Source organism: Cetorhinus maximus, chromosome 19, assembly GCF_964194155.1.
Source record: "Cetorhinus maximus chromosome 19, sCetMax3.hap1.1, whole genome shotgun sequence".
Classification (NCBI taxonomy): domain Eukaryota; kingdom Metazoa; phylum Chordata; class Chondrichthyes; order Lamniformes; family Cetorhinidae; genus Cetorhinus; species Cetorhinus maximus.
In genome coordinates, this window is record NC_135897.1 from 83,856,634 (window position 1) to 83,876,186 (window position 19,553).

The 19,553-nt window shown below is 42.9% G+C and overlaps 1 protein-coding gene across 1 annotated transcript in view; it reads right to left on the reverse strand.

The window, feature by feature from the left end:
* Window positions 1-1,445: 1,445 nt before the first annotated feature.
* Window positions 1,446-19,553, reverse strand: part of LOC144694096 (glutamate-rich protein 6) — a 65,727-nt gene continuing 47,619 nt past the window's right edge. The window contains exons 12-18 of the mRNA XM_078564454.1: window positions 18,575-18,732; window positions 13,054-13,139; window positions 11,238-11,393; window positions 9,727-9,955; window positions 6,163-6,442; window positions 4,625-4,858; window positions 1,446-1,562 (exon numbers count right to left, since the gene is read on the reverse strand). Coding sequence (XP_078420580.1) covers window positions 6,197-6,442; window positions 9,727-9,955; window positions 11,238-11,393; window positions 13,054-13,139; window positions 18,575-18,732 — 875 coding nt within the window. The 3' untranslated portion in view covers window positions 1,446-1,562; window positions 4,625-4,858; window positions 6,163-6,196. The remainder of the gene's footprint in view (window positions 1,563-4,624; window positions 4,859-6,162; window positions 6,443-9,726; window positions 9,956-11,237; window positions 11,394-13,053; window positions 13,140-18,574; window positions 18,733-19,553) is intronic.

Below are 19,553 nucleotides of genomic sequence, written 5' to 3' on the forward strand. Positions count from 1 at the left end.
TCACCCCCTACTCCTCAACCCCCACTTATGGCACCTCCCCATGCCCACGCAGAAGATGCAACACCTGCCCCTTCACTTCCTCTCTCCTCACCGTCCAAGGGCCCAAACACTCCTTTCAAGTGAAGCAGCATTTCACTTGCATTTCCCCTAACTTAGTCTACTGCATTCGTTGCTCCCAATGTGGTCCCCTCTACATTGGAGAGACCAAACGCAAACTGGGCGACCGTTTTGCGGAACACCTGCGGTCTGTCCGCAAGAAAGACCCAAGCCTCCCTGTCGCTTGCCATTTTAACACTCCACCCTGTTCTCTTGCCAACATGTCTGTCCTTGGCTTGCTGCATTGTTCCAGTGAAGCCCAACGCAAACTGGAGGAACAGCACCTCATCTTCCGACTAGGCACTTTACAGCCCTCTGGGCTGAATATTGAATTCAACAACTTTAGATCTTAAACTCCCCCTCCCCCCATCCCCACCCCGTTTCTTTTCCCCCCCCCACCCGCTTTTTTTTCAATAATTTATATAGATTCTTCTTTCCCCACCTATTTCCATTATTTTTAAATCTAAAACTAAAACCTTTAGTCTTTCCACCCCACCCCCACTAGAGCTGTACTTTGAATATCCTGTTTTCCATTCTTAATTAGCACTTTTCTCAGACAAAGACCACCACCTTCAACACCTCTTTGACCCTTTTGTCTGTGACATCTTTTGATTATTATCTGCTCACACCACACCCTCAATGTGTCTCTTCCCCCCCCCCCACCACCTTAAACCAATTTATATTTCTCCCTTGTTGAAACTATGCTGCAGTTCTGCCGAAGGGCCATGAAGGCTCGAAACGTTGACTGATTTCTTCTCCGCCGATGCTGCCAGACTTGCTGAGTTTTTCCAGGTAATTCTGTTTTTGTTTTGGTTTGGATTTCCAGCATCCGCAGTAGCTTTTAGCTTTTTGTTTTTATCATTCTGAGTAGTAATCCTGACTATTTGAGAGTCCCCTAAACTTGCACAGACATTTCACAGATGTGAGATAATTGTTGGCAATAATACTAAACCAAAAGAATACTCAGTCACAGCTAATAGGCCAATTTTAAAATACATAGCTCCATCTTAATCCATATAACAATTGCATGCAAAGCTATCTTTTTGAGCCCTAATAGACCACTGCTTACATAAGCATCTGTCTTAAAACAGCACAATCACCATTTACTAGAAAAATAAGTCAAATGTATTGCAAAACATTTATAGGTAGCACACAACCTACTTGCAGTTCATGAAGTCCAGGAGCAAAAGGGTTCCTGGTTTATGAAATATGTGAAGCTATTTGCTGTCTTTCAAATAAGTACAAATATATAATTTGTGTTGTATAAAATTATCAAATGGTAAAAGATAATAGACACAAAACCTGGATTGATCTTGATCAGTCTGAATAAAGCTAGTTTGGGTATCCCTTTGGTCGACTTGCTGAGGATCAAGTGTGCATTATCATGAGTGGTCACGGCCCGTCAGCAGCTACTCGTGTCTGCAAATCTGCCTGGTCGTATTTCACAGCGTCTTGTTCTTTTAATCCTAAAAAGGCAAAGTTAGTGAGGGGAAAGGAATTAATTAGCTTATCATTAAACATTTCTGTTGCAAAGTTTGAAAGGGTTGTGCAGCATGGTGGCGTGATGTGCCAGAGGCACTTATGATCTGGGGCTTTCTCCCGGCATTTTTAATCAACAAAGAATCTGTTTATTTATAAACAACCTATGAGTCAATACCTCAAGTGCCAAGTGAATGGCTAAGCATGCCATTAACTGCAAAAAAGGTGTACATCTTTATTCTTTGCTGAAGGTGTTGACTCCTTACTGGGATATGGCTAAATTGATGTTGGGTACCCTCAAGTGTCTTGTACATGTATACATTATTCATGAGTAAACAGGATTCAAAGACCATACTCTCTGTCTACAGTGTAAACAATACACTGCCCAGTTATTATGTACAGGCTAAAATAAAATGTATTTACAGATAATGATCCTACAGAAGCATGAAATACACATTATTGATGGTAGAAATAATTGGAAAGAATAAAGTTTGAGTCACTCCATAATGGTTTAAGATAATTTCTTCATAACATTTTTTATACAATCTGAAAGACACTTGGAGGAAATGGACAATCATGGGCTTATCAGAATGGCTTTGGGCATATGGGTCCTCAATGCACCGATGGTTACTTGCTCAAAGTTGGTAACATTCTGTCCTGATAGTACAGCTATAAAATCTATCATTAGTAAGTAGTCATGCATTTGTTGATATTCCCTGTTACATATTTCTAGCAAAATCATATAAACAGATTTAGCAGGGCCTAAACCCACACGTTTAATAATCTGGCAAAAATACAGAAGCAGAAATGCCAGGAAATGTATTTACTATGTCATTACATGTGACAACTCGGGAATTATTTTATGTTTGGAGATGCTACAAATTCTTTACACAAATACAAAAAAAAAATCCCAACACGTCAATTACGCTCCTCGCAATGTCGGCTGTAAGTGGATTAAATTGGTTTCCTTATGGATCATTTGACCTGTTCATAAACTATATCACTTTTAATGGCACTTAGATTGTGACCAGCTAGAATTTAATCCCAATTTTCCCACAATGCATCATATAAAATTTGGATGAAATAAAATTTCAAGGACCGAGATTGAGTGGGTGTGTAACACGCGATAGAGGAGGCAAGGTATACATTTGGGCTGTATTAGAGGAAAGATCTGATCTGAGACGACAAAGGCCACTCGTGTCTGCACCAGCTGAAAAATAAGCCACCCAGACTAATCCCACTTTCCAGCATTTGGTCTGTAACCTGCAGGGTGCATATCCAAACACCTTTTAAGTGAGTTCAGGGTACCCTTCCAGGCAGTGAGTTCCAGACGCCACTCCCCAACCCTCTGGGTGAAAAAAATATTTTCTCATTTCCCCTCTTATCTTTCTATCAAGCACTTTAAATCTATGCCTTCTAGTCACTGACCCCTCTGCTGAAATAAATAGGCCCTTCCCATCCACTCTATCCAGGTCCCTCAAAATTTTGTACATCCCAATCAAATCTCCCCTCAGCCTCCTCTGTTCCAACGAGAAAAACCTCAGCCTATCCAAACTTTCCCCATAGCTGCAATTTTCCAGTCCAGGCAACATCTTTGCCGCCCCCCCATCCCCACCGGCGGCATTCCGCAGGTATCGTTCCCTCCGGGACACCCTGGTCCACTCCTCCATCAACCCCTACACCTCAACCCCCTCCCACGGCACCTTCCCATGCAACTGCAGAAGGTGCAACACCTGCCCCTTCACTTCCCCTCTCCTCACCGTCCAAGGGCCCAAACACTCCTTTCAAGTGAAGCAGCATTTCACTTGCACTTCCCTCAATTTAGTCTACTGCATTCGCTGCTCCCAATGTGGTTTCCTCTACATTGGAGAGACCAAACGCAAACTGGGTGACCGCTTTGCGGAACACCTTCGGTCTGTCCGCAAGCATGACCCAGACCTCCCTGTCGCTTGCCATTTCAACACTCCACCCTGCTCTCATGCCCACATGTCTGTCCTTGGCTTGCTGCATTGTTCCAGTGAAACTCAACGCAAACTGGAGGAACAGCACCTCATCTTCCGACTAGGCACTTTAGAGCCTTCCGGACTGAATGTTGAGTTCAACAATTTTAGATCATGAGCTCTCTCCTCCATCCCCATCCCCTTTCTGATCCCCCTTTTTTCCAATAATTTATATAGATTTTTCTTTTCCCACCTATTTCCATTATTTTTAAATGAATTTCCATCCATTGTTTTATCTCTGTCTTTTAGCCTATTTCGATCCCTTCCCCCCACCCCACCCCCACTAGGGCTATCTGTACCCTTATTATCACATTCCTTAGATAATATCAGCAGCTTCAACACCTCTTTGTCCTTTTGTCTGTGACATCCTTTGGTTATCTCCACCTATCACTGGCCCTCTACCCAGCTCTACCTGTCCCACCCCCCTTTAAACCAGCTTATATTTCACCTCTTTTCTATTTTTCCTTAGTTCTGTTGAAGAGTCATACGGACTCGAAACATTAACTGTGCTCCTCTCCGCAGATGCTGTCAGACCTGCTGAGTTTTTCCAGGTATTTTTGTTTTTGTTTTGGATTTCCAGCATCTGCAGCTTTTTGCTTTTATCTTTGTAAATCTCCTTTGTGCCCTGTCCAAAGCTTGCTAAGAACTCTGCTGGTCGTCTTTGAAATAGCATTGTGAACTCTTTTACATACCTTTTGAATGGCAAAGTGGAACATTTGTTTAACCTCTCGTCTGAATGATGACAGCACCACCAGTGCAGCACAGTTGTGCTCAGAAAAGTACCACAAACCGCAAATGACACGACTGATCAGCTAATTTCTTGGTCAAACCGGTTGTGGGAGGAATGCTGGCCAAGGGGCTGGGAGAAAACCCAACTTTTTGAATTATGCCATGAGGTCTTTTACATTCACTTGAACACATAAAAGGGACCTCCATTCAGGGATACAATATTTCACTTAAAAAGAAAAGTAAAAATGAATTTCTGTATTTTATATGCAATAATGCTGCTTATGCTTTAATGCTGGACTGATTCTTCACATTGTCATTACCTTTTTCACCTTGCCCCTGTCCTGAGACCCTAATATATCACAGGGGTACTTCAAGTGATCTCCACGAATTATGGCCTCTGCGACCTTCAAAAGGACCTGATGCTTCTCTTTGGGGAAACCACCTTGGTCCACGAAACATGTATAAGAAACATTAGAGTAAACTTTCAGAACGTTTTCTAGCTTCTTGGAAGAAATATGAACCTTTGCTCCAACAATGCCAGCATCAAATGGCATCTGAAAACAAAAGTGAATTCCATCAAAGGGATTTGGAAAAATAATTCCTCCGTGAGGAAATGTTGCTCCATCCCAATCTAGCAACTTAAAAACAGCCAAAACTCATAAAATTAGGCATATGAAATAGGAGTTGATAGTATGATGTATACAAGCTCTTCCTATCAAAATGTTCAATGAGCAAAGAAACTCTTGCTCTGCTGAATGAACACTAATGATGTACCCGTACGACAACTTGTACTTTAAGAGGCTACAGTAATGGCTTAGTTGGTAAATGCACTGTCCAGCATGCCAAGTTGGCTGCTCTCAACCAGGATGGTGTCTGGGCACTTAGGTTGGTTAGCCATGATGACCAGTGACATCCATTGTCTAGACTAAACCTATGGACGTTTGACCACAGGCCTGTACCCTAGCTTGTGTCAATACCTTATTAGGAGGGAAGAAATCTGAGGTCGGGGTTGGGAGTCACCATTATTTATTGTAAGTGTAAGTTCAAGACAGACTGATGAAAGAATCTGATGACATTTACAGTGGAAAATATAAGAAATTAAAACACCTCACTTAATGAAATTGGAATAATTAATGGTTATTATGAACTTTAATACACCTTTGTTTTATTAGAAATATTTATTTTCCCATTGTAGTTGATCCACTCCCTTGCTCCTGCACTAATCTAGCCATTAATAAATGGCCAGTGTGTGATGCCATTGCAATTTTTCTCCTGCACTTTGGGAAACCCTTCCCTTCTCCCAGTGCCTTCCCTGGTGACACTCTAAGGCTCAGGAAGTGGAATACTAGAAATAGAATATTTTTTTAAACAATCAACTTTAAAAATATGTTGAGTTTTATTAAGTTTTGTTTTAAACTGATGAACAAACATTAGCATTAGATTTACAGAGGTCCAAAAATCATTTGAGTAATAAATTGCCATTATCATCATAGGATTTTCACTAACAGCACACAAATTGACACTGATTTAAGACAATACCTTAAATTGGGAAAGGAGGACAATCGGATTTGACAGTCCCATCCTTCCACTATACTTTTCATTCACACTGTTATAGATCCACTCTGGTAAAATCAAAAACTGTCGTGGATCTAAGGAGGGCTAGGATCTTCAACCTGAAGCCAGCCTTCTTGCTTGAGCTAATGTTACTCTCATAGGTGCAACACTGTTCGGGCATATTTTCATTTTAATAATCCTTTAGTTCAAGTCAAAATTCAAGAGCTTATTTCATGTATATATAAACCACAAAATCCCACCACCGCACCCCCCCGACCTCTGTTCCCCCACACACAAATTTTACTCAGCCAACTGCAGTGTCTTTTCATCTGTATTCCTCAGGCAGCTTTTTCCACCTTAGCGCTTTCTTCCCCTTTAATATTTGCATAGAGTCGGGAGAGCCTTTGTTGTTGAGACACAAGATAAAGTGGGAGTGGAATTTTCTCCGCGTCGTTGCTTGGAAAGTTCAGGGTAATGCACAATTTGTTGATTGCTGTTCGAACTTTTAGCCGGCTGGCCTGAAGGAGAAGCTCGTCTTCAGTTATCCAAGAGTTTGTAAGGAATTCCTTTGATACTCTTTTAAGCTGGGTGAACAAAATAAAGCAGTGAGATTCAATTCAATGGAGCAAGTGGGCTCAGATGATTGTAAAGCTTGAGGATGTCGCATTTTGCTTAAAGTAACGAGGGAATAAATTGTCAACTTGCTGCCAGGGTCTAAACCTGATGAAGTGGGTTGGCCGCCCCCCTGTTATAACAACTGCCCGATATTTCTATCCATTGAAATAAGGTGCAGCCAGACCACAACCCCAGTTTTACACCTGAGCTGCAAGAATAAAATCTACCACAGATAGGACTTTTCGGATGGTGGGCCACCAGCAAAACGGTCAGAGGGCACACGTCCCCATCGATGTTGGTTGCCCTGCAGCCATTTAACACTCTGCACTGCCCAGATTCTAAGTGCTGGGACCTTGCGGCAGGGACCAGAGGGGAGACCCCAAGGTGGGGGAGTAAAGGGGTTTGGGGGTTTGATAGTGAGGCTGGAGGGAGGGGTGGGGGTGTGGGTGGGAACCAATTGGTAAATAGGACAGTGATGAAGGAACCCCCCACCCCCAACACACACCCCCCCCACCCCGACCCCTCACCCACCCTTTCTCACCCAAGGCCCAAGCTGGGTAACCTGCGGCCTTCTTTCCTGATCTTGGACCTCCTCCCAAAGGCCTCAAAATCGCGGCTGGGCAGCGAGTGGCCGTTATAAGTGAGAGATGGGTGGGTAGGTGGCAGGAAGGCCATCTGTGCGATTTTACAGGATCCCCACTTGCAAAACTTAAATTCTGCCTCATGTTTCCTTTTCCTTATGTATTCTCTTCCTGTTGTGATTTTTTCCCCCCCACATCTTCAGGAAGATGCAGGATGGGACCTGCTTCTCATGGAGGAGATGTGCCTTCAACCTCTTTATTGGAAAAGAATGTTCAATATTTTTTCCCTCTTCCCTTGAAGGACCTGCGGAGGAGATAAGATGCTGCCACCTCCTTGCCCAGTGGCCAATTAGTACATGGAGAACTGAACAATGACCAGATGCAACATTCACACGAAGGGAATTAAGGGAAATGGGGGTAGAATGGGAAGATGGAGTTAAGGTAGATATTAGCCATGATGGGTTGAATGACAGAGCAAGCTCGAAAGCACAGTCCTGCTCCTATTATGTCTTTAACTCGGGTGGTGGAGGGGAGGAACAGGAGGCATTGTTCACAACCAAGACTGATCCTGCTGTCCCTCAACCACCATCATAATAGCTCTCATTCCATAAGCCTGGGTTGCTGGATAGTGATGAGCAGTGGGAACCCCCTCACCCACAGGAGGCCATTTGGCCCATCGTGTCTGTGCAGGCTATTTGGAAGAGTTATGCAATTAGTCCCAATCATCTATTCTTTTCCCCATAGCCCTGCAAATATTTTCCTCTTCAAAAATATTGCTTCCAATGTCCTCTCAGACAATGCATTCCAGGTTGTACAAACCCTGCTGCATGAAAAACTGCCTCTTCACCCCACCTCTGGATTTTTTTGCCAACTATTTTAAATTGAACCCAAGCACTTGTTAGGAGGTGCAAAGTAGCAGCTCTGAGTGACCCATCTTCCAGTTGGTTCAGTGGGGAACCTCAGCCCCTCCATCCTGAGATTGGACTACTGAGGCCTACAAAAAAAAAATCCTTCAATGCCCACAGCATGGGATGGAGTTGTATGGGGTGATTTCCATGATCTGGCATGCCCGATGAGAAGGAAGGAGCCTATCACCGGAAATTGCAGCGGAGGCCTGTTATTTTCCATCTGTCAAAATTAAAAAGTGGAGAATCATGTTGTGAACACGCCAGAGATTTCCAGATACGTGCTCCCAGCGGGGAACACTCCCCATCGGAAGCAATGGATTGCAGAATTGCCTCTTTGAGTTAATTAAATAAATTGTAAATGAAGGGTTCTCAAAATTCCCACATTTTTCATATCATCAACAAGGATATGAGCTTCGGACTTTTATGGCAGAGGACCCAACTGCTGAGTTAAGTGTAGAACCCTGCAGACAGGAGGCTGGGCCCATGGGGGCCTGGGACTGGACATGCCCGGACTTGTTGAGTGCAGTGTAGATTGTTGCCTGTAACCAGACAACGAGAGGAGACAGAATACGCATTCTTCCCTTTAAAACAATCAACCCAGAGAAAGACTTCATCTTACATGAAACTAAAGCCCATCAAAATCTTGCATAAATAATCGCTACTAAATACTAAAGCAGGAAGGCAGCAATCAATGCAATTATGCGAACCTATCAATACTCCACATATACAATGACTTTCAGTTCAAGACTAGTTACAGGGACAGGAAGACAACGATAAACATCATGCGAGCCCATTAAAAATGGGACAACAATCACCTGAAGAAGCCCACCAAAATCAGACAAAGAACTAACCTTGATTTGGATTAAGATAAATTCGAAAAAACAGTATAACTGAGCTACCAGTTACGAAGTGGGGTGGTGGGGGGGCAGTGAGCAGTTTTGGAGCGGTTGAAGCAGAGTTTGAGCAGGGAGAGGTAGCTGAGCCAAGCGGAGGGAGGAGATCTGGAGGTTTGCAGGCCCGCAGGCAACATCACAGCGAGAGGCACGGGGTGGCAGGCTCAACCGAAGACAACAAGGCCGCAACCGCAGCCCTCCACGAAGATCGACCACCCACAACCGCGCCCTCCACCCAACTGAGGAACCTTCGCAGTTTCCACAGACCAGGACCACGTGGGGACGGCAGGCCCCAGAGGACACAAAGAGCGTACCCCAAAACTGCAACCGGCTTACCTGGCTGGATTTCGAACTGTCAAGGAACTCTGGTTGGTGAGCATGATCCCTGACCTCTCCTAGTTCAATTTAGTTAGGTTTTTGGGGGTAGGGTAAGGGGATTAGTAGCGTGATTTTCCCTCGTTATGCCGTGTGTTCCCCATTCTTAACTAAGTGTACTTTGTAGGTCTGTATAATCTCAGTGTAATCCTAATGTTATAAGTTCATTTGTGACTTCAATAAACCCAGTTTTTTTTTTCTTGCACCAAAACCAGTTGTCTGCTGCACTTTGTCACAACCCCCAAATAAGTCCAAGGTCTAGAACCCAGGGAGTGGTAGAGATTCGGACTGCTCAGAGGTCAGAGGTGAAGCTGACACACACACCACCACCCCCTACATAAATTCCTTTCTTTCCAAGCTTTATTATCGAGTCGCTGGACTGTTGCTGTAATTATCGAATTACTGGAGTGAAGTGAGGGTTTGGTATAAGGGCCTGGGAGAAATGAACACGGGGGAGAAAATTATACAAGAGGATTAAACATGCTGATTATTTTACCTTCAGGTTCGTTCCCACTTTGAATTTTGCTTGTTGCCCCATAGCCAAAAAAGTAATAAAAATCCGTCCTTGCTCTATAATTCTGACCCCAATGTTTTCATTTAATGATATGAAAATTGGTTTAAAAGGTGCAAAGATAAGAGGGGACAAACGGTCTCTCCAGCACCATCGCTTCACTCGGCTGCCTTGTTGATCCAAATAATGGCCGCCCAAGGCATTAATATTTATCCTGTGTATAAAACAAGAGGGATAGGAGTTGTCACCTAGAGATACATCCATCAGTCATATATACATGTTAGAACTTCAACGACAACTACTTATATTTATATAGCACCTTTAACATAAGGAAACATCCCAAGTGTTTCACAGGGAGCATTATCAAAGAAAGCGTGACACTAAACCACGTAAGGAGATATCAGGTCAGATGGTCAAAAGCTTGGTCAGAGAGGTAGGTTTTAAGAAGGGTATTAAAGGAGGAAAGCAAGGTAGAGAGGCAGAGAAGTGTAGGGAGGGAATTCCAGAGCTTGGGGCCCAGGCAGCTGAAGGTTCGACCACCAAAGGTGGAGCAATTATAATTGGGAATGCACACGAGGCCAGAATTTGAGGAGCGCAGATATCCTGGAGGGTTGGGGGGCTGGAGATCACAGAGATCGAGAGGGGCAAGGCCACAGAGGGATCTGAAAACAAGGAGGGGGGTTTTAAAGTCAAGGTGTAAGTTAGATATTCATTATGCTAGGAGGGTCACCACCTCTCATGGCAATGATAGACAGAGCTTGCATTTAGGTAGCACCTTTCACAACATTAGGGCATCAGAAAGCTAATTTAATGGGAGCCAATTTGTACACAGCAAGTTCCCACAAACAGCAATGTGACAATGATTGGACAATCTGCTTTTTGACTGATGTTGGTTGGGAGATAAATATTAACTTGGGCACAGGGAAAATTCGTCTGCTCTTCTCTGAAGTTGTGTCCAGGAGTCTTTTACATCTGCCTGACAGGGTACAAAAGTGGAAGAAATCGCTGTTCAATAATCTTAAAATCTTGAGAAATGTATTGAATATTATAGAAATCTTATGAGGAAAGCTCCCCTAGCAGCTTGCTGGCGGAAACACACAGGATAGGCTTGTTATTTCCGCCTATCACGACCCCATGACCCATACATAAACCAATCATCTGAGAAAAGGTTAAAACAGGCTCTCGAGAACGAGAAAAAAAAAGATCCTTTTGGACGAGAAAGTATATTTACCGTTGCCAAAAAGCATACCAGTCCACATGACCACCAAATGCTTTGGAAACATAATGCATTATTTTTTTTTTCAGAAAAGAGACACAATCTGAATGATAAATCATAAATAGTTTGATAATCTCATTTGCAACAGTCAATTAAACTGACTATTTTAGCAGAGTAGGTTCAGCAGCACATCGGCTTGTGGAATGCATAACTAATCAAAGGCTGTGTTCATAACATAAGATGTGGAGTGAGTTTTAATCATAAGGTTAAAGCAACCTACCAGACCACCCCATTTGGATGATAACAGGTGCACCTCCCATAGGAGCTAAATACTGCTCGAATTGCTGGTTCACTAGCTCTGTCCTCCTGCACGATGCAGCTAAACTTCTTTTGCTTGTCAGTAAAAATCAGAATTGCCAAATTTCCAGAGGGGTAGCTTATTGTTATTAAGGAAACAACGCAATCAAACCTTAAGGTTAACAAACAGGTTTTTGTTCTGAAACAAAGAATTGACGCCCCTGCAAAGGGTTAACACATTAAATAAATACATTTGCCCGGACCGAGTTTGAACCTCACTCTGGAGTAAGTTAGCCCACTCTCAGCCAAGACTTACAGCAGTTAACAGCACTGCAACCCCAGCATCAGGAAAAAACAGCGAAGGGTCCTATTTCTGAATGATGACTCTTCAACAGCTCTTGACAACCTGAAACGTTAACCCTATTTCGTTCTCCAAAGACGCTGAGTATTTCCAGCATTTCCGCTTTTATTTCAGATTCCCCATCACCTGCCTGCTGTACAGTGGGGGAAGCAAACATTGGTGGAGAATGGTTGAGAGCAGACTCACGCTGTGCTCCTTGAATACCCGAGCAGCCCGCTACGTGCGGCCACACGCCCCCAGTGGGAAATAACACTTGGGCAGATGCTTGTGAAAGCACCCAACCCCATGAGTCATTGGGGTTGAAATTGGTCTTTGGCAGCAGCAGGATGGCAGAGGATTGTCAGCCCGTTTTGCAACATGCCCCAATTTCCTTGCCACTGATATCAGTGGATAAAAAGATGGGCCGCAGAATAAAACCAGGATTTGCATTGAGCCTATTTCGTGCTACTGCTTCACTCTCTTTGCTCTTAGCCCCCTCCCTTTTGTTTTTTTTTTCAATAATTTATATAGATTTTTCTTTTCCCACCTATTTCCATTATTTTTAAATCTACAACTAATACCTTGTTAGTCTTTCCACCCCACCCCCACTAGAGCTGTACCTTGAGTGTCCTGCCATCCATTCTTAATTAGCACATTTTCTTAGACAATATCACCACCTTCAACACCTCTTTGATCCTTTTGTCTGTGACATCTTTTGATTATCTGTTCCTATCACTGCTTGCTTGTCCCTACAACCACCCCACCCTCAACTTCTCTCTCCCCCCGCCCCCCACCTTAAACCAGCTTATATTTCACCCCTCTCCTAACTATACTTCAGTTCTGTTGAAGGGTCATGTGGACTCGAAAAGTCGACTCTTTTCTTCTCCACCGATGCTGCCAGACCTGCTGAGTTTTTCCAGGTAATTCTGTTTTTGTATTGGATTTCCAGCATCCGCAGTAGTTTTTTGTTTTTAGGTGCGGAGAAATGTCTGTTTAAAATAACCAGTTTAACCATTGCAACTGGATCCTGCCATTCACACCTTCTCTCTAGATGCATCTTTTATTTCTTTCCTTGTCCCCGTTACCATTTCCTTTGCACTTGTGCCTTGAAACCTTTTGTCGTTTAATCTCCCCTGCCCTCCACCCTATCACAGATCTTCCCCTTTGTTCTCCTTCCCACCCTGCCCCCTTTCACTTGCTCAAAATCTAATTACATCTCCAACCTTTTCCAGCTCCGATGAAAGATCACTGACCTGTTGCTAAATCTGTTTTTCGGTGCACAGATGCTGTCGGACCCGCTGACATTTTCATTTCTCTATAACAATTGCGATAACGTAGCACACGAGGAATTTGATCTAAGTGTTTATCATTGAGGGGACTGTTGCACACCCTCTTATTCCCAAAGACGTGTAGCCTGCATCCAAGGCAATTCAATTCTAGTACGTTCCACAAAGGATACAATATCTGAGCCATTCCGTCTGGAAAAGCTGTAAGAAACTTATTCCCATTCCTGTAGTACTTCACCATGAAAGAGGAGGTTAGATCCTTTACGAAAGGTTAAAGATTAAACAAAGGTGAAAGTTGAAGTCTGTACGATTGCCCCAAAGCGTCACAGAAGCGTATCAATGAGAAAATGCTCAATTGGTGCATTTGAAACACATCCCCGGCTATTTTGCTGAAGATGTTAAAAATCATTTTATTCTAAACAATTTACTACTCTACTAAATCGGGAGGAATTTCAGGCCAGCAGATTAAATGTTTGTATGTTAACATTTCATAGCATACTTTCTGGCCCATTGTAACATGGCTGTGTTTATTTGTGCTGCAACGCCATCACCAACTTCATATAAAACCAAGACCGGGGAGACTTCATTTAAAAAGACCACAGAGAGCAGCTGATTGGTGAGTTGGATTGGTGAGTATTTCTAGTCTTTAGATTAAAATTAAGGTCTATAGTTTGCGTTTAGATCTCTAGTCTTTATTTTCTCTTTCTTAACAATAGCTTGTTAAGCATAAGATCGATACTGGTGTAAAAAATTAATTTCAATAAAGCGTAAAGAGCAGGGGTTCTTCAAGTGTAAAGAGCAGGGACACTAGAGTAATTAATTAATAGATTAAATAAAATGCGATAGCGATGACAGAGCGGGTGATGTGCTGCTGCTGCAGCATGTGGGATCCGCTGGCTACCAAAGTGATCCGGAGCGAACACATCTGGAGTAAGTGTTTGCAGCTCGAGGAACTTCGGATCCCAGTTAAGGAGCTGGAGTCCGAGCTGCAGACATTGCGTCACATCAGGGAGGGGGAAAGTTACCTGGACACTTTGCTCCAGGAGGTGGTCACAGCCCACAGGTTAGATAATTCGAATTGGGTCTGTGATCAGGGACAGGAGGGTGTGACTGCAGGTGAGGCAGGTATGGGGACCCAGGGGGTAGCCTCAGTGCCTGCAATTGTCCAACAGTTACAAAGTTCTTGCAAGCTGTGTGGATGAGAGCGGGGACTGCAGGGAGGATGAGTGAACTGACCACAGCACCGTGGTACAGGGAGCCATTCAAGTGGGGTGGGAAATAGGAACATAGCAGTGGTAGCGGAAATATAATTGGGGGATAGATACTGTTGTCTGCAACCGTGAGCCGTGTTGCCTGCCCGGTGCCAGGGTTAAGGACATCTCCTCAGTGTTTTAGAGGAAGTTGGATTGGGAGGGAAGGGATCCAGTTGTCGTCATCCACGTTGGTACCAATGACATTGATAGGACTAGAAAGGAGGTTCTGCTGAAAGAATTTGAACAGTTAGGAGCTAAATTAAAAAGCAGAACCTCCAAGGTATTCATCTTGGGATTACTACCTGAGCCATGGGCAAACTGGCATAGGGTAAATAAAGTCAAGGAGTTAAATGTGTGGCTCAAAGATTGGTGTGGGAGGAATGGGTTTCAGTTCATGGGGTACTGGCTGCAGTACCAGGGTAGATGTTTCGGTGGGATGGGCTTCACTTGAACCATGCTGGGACCAGCCTGTGCTGGCGAATTGAGTAACTAGGGCTGTAGAGAGGGCTTTAAACGAAATAGAGCGGGGCGGGGGGGGGAGTGTTCTGGAGAGGGGATAAGTAAGCTTACATAGCAAAAGAATATGGCAGCATTGCAGGGCAGCTACTTAGATAATGATACCCAGAGCGTGACAGGAAGGGACAGAGTGTACCAACATAAAGAAAAGCACCAAATAGGATCAAAGGGGGAAAAAAATGGTAAAAAGGCAAAATTAATGGCTCTTTACCTAAATGCATGTAGTATTCAGAACAAAATAAATGAATTAACGGCACAAAGAGAGGTTAATGGGTATGATCTTATAGCCATTACGGAAACATGGTTCCAAGGATATGAAAGCTGGGAACTATATATTCAGCGGCATGTGACTTTTCGAAAGGACAGGCAGCAAGGAAAGGGTGGTGGGGTAGCTTTGTTAGTACGAGATGCAATAAGTACAATAGCAAGAAATGATCTTGGATCAGAAGATGTGGAATCCATATGGGTGGAGGTAAGAAATAACAAGGGGAAGGAGACACTGGTGGGAGTAGTCTATAGGCCCCCTAACTGTAGCTATACTGTGGGACAGAGAATAAATCAGGAGATAATGAGAGCATGTAAAAAAGGCAGTATATTAATCATGGGTGACTTTAATCTTCATATAGATTGGGAAAATCAAATTGGCAGAGGTAGACATGAGCAAGAATTCATAGAGTGTATTCAGGACAGTTCCCTAGAGCAATATTTTGTAGATCCAGCCAGGGATCAGGCTATTTTGGATCCGGTAATGTGTAATGAGGCAGATTTAATAAATGATTTCAGAGTAAAAGATCCCCTAGGAAACAGTGACCATAACGTGGTGGAACTTAGCATTCAGTTTGAGAGTGAGAAACTTAGTTCGGAAACAACTGTGCTAAACTTAAATAAGGGTAATTACAATGGAATGAGGGCAGAGTTGGCTGAAGTGGACTGGGAAAGGGGTTTAGCAGAAAAGATGGTTGATGAACAATGACAGACGTTTAAGAAAATAGTTCATGACTCACAGCAAAGATATATCCCAGTGAGGAAGAAGGATTGTAGGAAGGGGATAAACCAACCATGGTTAACCAAGGAGGTTAAGGATAGTATCAAAGTGAAAGAAAAAACATGCAATGTGGCAAAGATTAGTGGTAAGGCAGAGGATTGGGAAAGTTTTAAAAATCAACAGAAGATGACCAAAAAAAAAATAAAGAGGGAGAAAATAAACGTTGAGAGTAAACTAACAAGTAATGTAAAAATGGATAGTAAGAGCTTCTTTAAATAGTTAAAAAGGGAGAGGCCAAAATCAATATAGGCCCCTAAGAGAATGAGGCTGGGAAATAATAATGGGGAACCAGGAAATGGCAGAGGAGTTGAATAAATACTTTGCATCAGTCTTCATGGTAGAAAACACTAATAGCATACCAAAAATATTAATAACCATGGGGCAGAAGTCGGTGGGGGGTGGCGGGGGGAGGAAATAAATACAATAACTATCACTAGAGGAAAAGTACTAGGGAAACTAATGGGGCTAAAGGCCGATAAGTCACCTGGACCTGATGGGTTGCATCCTAGGATATTAAAGGAAATAGCTACAGAGATATTGGATGCACTGGTAGTAATCTTCCAAGAATTCTTAGATTCTGGAAAAGTCCCAGAGGATTGGAAAGCTCCAATGTAACACCCTTATTCAAAAAGGGGACGGAGACAAAAAATGGCTAACTATAGGTCAGTTAGCTTAACATCTGTCATTGAGAAAATGTTAGTCTATTATAAAGGATGTAATAGCAGAGCATTTAAAAATGCATAATATAATCAAACAGAGTCAGCATGGCTTCATGAAGGGGAATCATGCCTGACACATTTATTAGAATTCTATATAATATATTTGGATTTCCAAAAGGCATTCAATAAGGTACCACACATAATTTACTTAATAAGATAAGACCCCATGGTGTTGGGGGTAGTATATTAGTATGGATAGAAGATTGGCTAACTAATAGAAGACAGAGAGTTGGGATATGGGGGGCATTTTCAGGATGGCAACCTGTAATTAGTGGAGTGCCATGGGGATCAGTGCTGGGACCACAATTATTTACAATATATATTAATGACTTGGATGAGGGAAGTGAATGTACTATCGCCAAGTTTGTGGATGATACAAAAATAGGTGGGAAGGCAAGTGGTGAGGATGACATAGAGTCTATAGAGGGATATAGACAAGTTAAGTGAGCGGGAAAAAACTTGGCAGATGGAATATAATGTGGGAAATTGTGAGGTTATGTACTTTGGCAGGAAGAACTGAGGAGCTGAATATTATTTAAATTGAGAAAGACTGAAGAAAGCTGCAGTACAGAGGGATTTGGGGGTCCTCGTGCACGAATCTCAAAAAGTTAAGTATATTCAAGGCTGGGATAGACAGATTTTTAATCAGTAAGGGAATCAAGGGTTATGGGAAAAAGGCAGGAAAGTGGAGTTGAGGATTACCAGGTCAGCCATCATCTCATTGAATTGCGGAGCAGACTCTATGGTCCGAATGGACTACTTCTGCTCCTATGTCTTATGGTCTTATGGGAAGCAGGTGGCTAGTGTCGGTCTCAGTGTCAGAGTGTCAACTGCTGCATTAAAACAAACAAGTTGGTTAGACACAGACTAACAATGCTGTGTGGTCCTTAACTGATTGCAAGTTCTTGTATCCACTTTGCCTATTATTTATCACCAGTTCCCACTGTAAAACATGCTTCTGACGATTCAGTGAATGAAGAAGATATAAATGAGGAAATTTTAGTAAATAAGATTTCCAACTTCCAATGACTTAGAGACTGTGGAGAATTGATTGTAATATTTCTTGACAAAAATCAATCAAAAAATGTTTGAATAAGATACTCAAATAATGTATATCATGTTTAGGATTCAAAACAGAGTCTGATAATCATCCACTGAGCCACCTGGGCTTTTAAAGGTTCCCTGCACAATGCTTTAACAGGTTGGGGGAAAAATCGCATTTGGATAAACGTATTTATTTTGTTTGTACTCATGGTCTGATTTATTATGGGTTGTGGTAAGTTAACTGGTGTTCTGTGTGGGGTTGGGGGGGGGGGATGTTTCATTCCTCCTGTAGATTCAGTTCTGACGTAGAAAAATTCCATCCTGCCACTGGCATCAGGGACAGTTGTCCATGCGCCAGCGGCCACAGTGTGGGTCGAGTGCGCATGTGCAACTGCTCCTGCCACACTTCTGGTCGGTGGCAGGAGCTATTGTGTCGTCATATAGTAATGAATGTCAGGCAAAAGATCATCCTGCCAATCTAAGTATTTCCCACCCTTGCAGTGAGCTATTTCTAACTAATTTACACCATTTAATAACTGACAATCCCTTTGAGGTGCAGGAATTTGTCTATTTCAAACTTCTGAAACCTTGAACCTCTCCCTAGCAGTTTGCTGCACAAGGTGCTACTCACCCTTGTACGATCTGCGTATTTACTTGAGTTTCCCCTGTCTTTCATCTACACTTTCTGGCTTTGGAAATACATGGGTGATAGAAATATAGATTGATTCATTGCTCTCAAAACGTGCATTTTTAAAATTCTTTCATGGGATGTGGGCATCACTGGCAAGGGCAGCAAAGAATCAAACACATTAGTGTGAATCTGGAGTCTATTAAGTTAAACCCGAAAGTATTGCATCACACGAAGGACACTACTATGTGTCTATGTTCTTCCTAAGGAGTATTTTTAACATAGACTAGTTTAGAAGGTTATGCTGATAGGGACAGATGAAGAGTGGGGGAGTGGAGGCTTGTGTGGAGCATGATCACTGGCATGGACCAGTTGGGTCAAATGGCCTCTTTCTGTACGGTACATTCTATGTAGTTTTATGTGAAAGTCTCTCCATAGTCTCACTAAACATAGTCATAGGTAAAACTGACAAAATATCTCTACACATACCTTGTGCCAACTGAATGTATCATCCCCTGATTCTGTATCATCCCCTGATTCTGTAAAAATATTATCACGTTCTTCAACTCTCCATCTTTCTTCTTTTAAGGTTAAGAAATCCAATGAAGTTGATAAGTGAAAAGTAATTGTAGTGAGTCTTTTTGGTCCTTGATTTAAGATGGTGGAGAGTGAGATGAGAGAGAAAAGAAATTAGAGATCACTCAAAACAGCCAACGTTCCAAGCATACAACATGGAACTTATCTCTACTCCCATTTCCAGTCAAAGATTATTAGTCCAGCAGAAAACATAATATCTTACACAACTCCTGATCTCCTTAGGTGGAAAACTGAGAGTTCGTGATTCCCTGAGATTCTCTCCCAACAAGTTACCACTCCACGTGAAAGGTAAAGCCAGCAAGACTGTGCTTCTGGACTGTTATACTCCTAACTTCAGTCTGCATTTCCATGTAGCAAGGCTCAGTTGTATGAGTGCAATCTCTTGGAATATGCTTTTAAATTGCTGGTCCTACTGAAATTGGTCCTCAGTGTCTTGGAACTGTCAGTGCTCTGGAGTCCACTCCAGTTACATTGCCATGTAGTTCCAGCAGCAATCAATAAATGAGCATGCTCTTTGACTCATAAGATCATAAGAAATAGGAGCTGCAGTAGACCATAAGGTTCCTCAAGCCTGTTCCATCATTTTTGAAAAATTCATTCATGGGATGTGAGCTTCGCTGGTTGAGCCAGCATTTAATGCCCATCCCTAGTTGCCCTTGAGAAGGTGTTGGTGAGCTGCCTTCTTTAACTGCTGCAGTCCATGTGGTGTAGGTACACCTACAGTGTTGTTAGGGAGGGAGTTCCAGGATTTTGACCCAGTGACAGTGAAGGAACGGCGATATATTTCCAAGTCAGGATGGTGAGTGACTTGGAGGGGAACTTCCAGTGGTGGTGTTCCCATCAACCTGCAGCCCTTGTCCTTCTAGGTGGT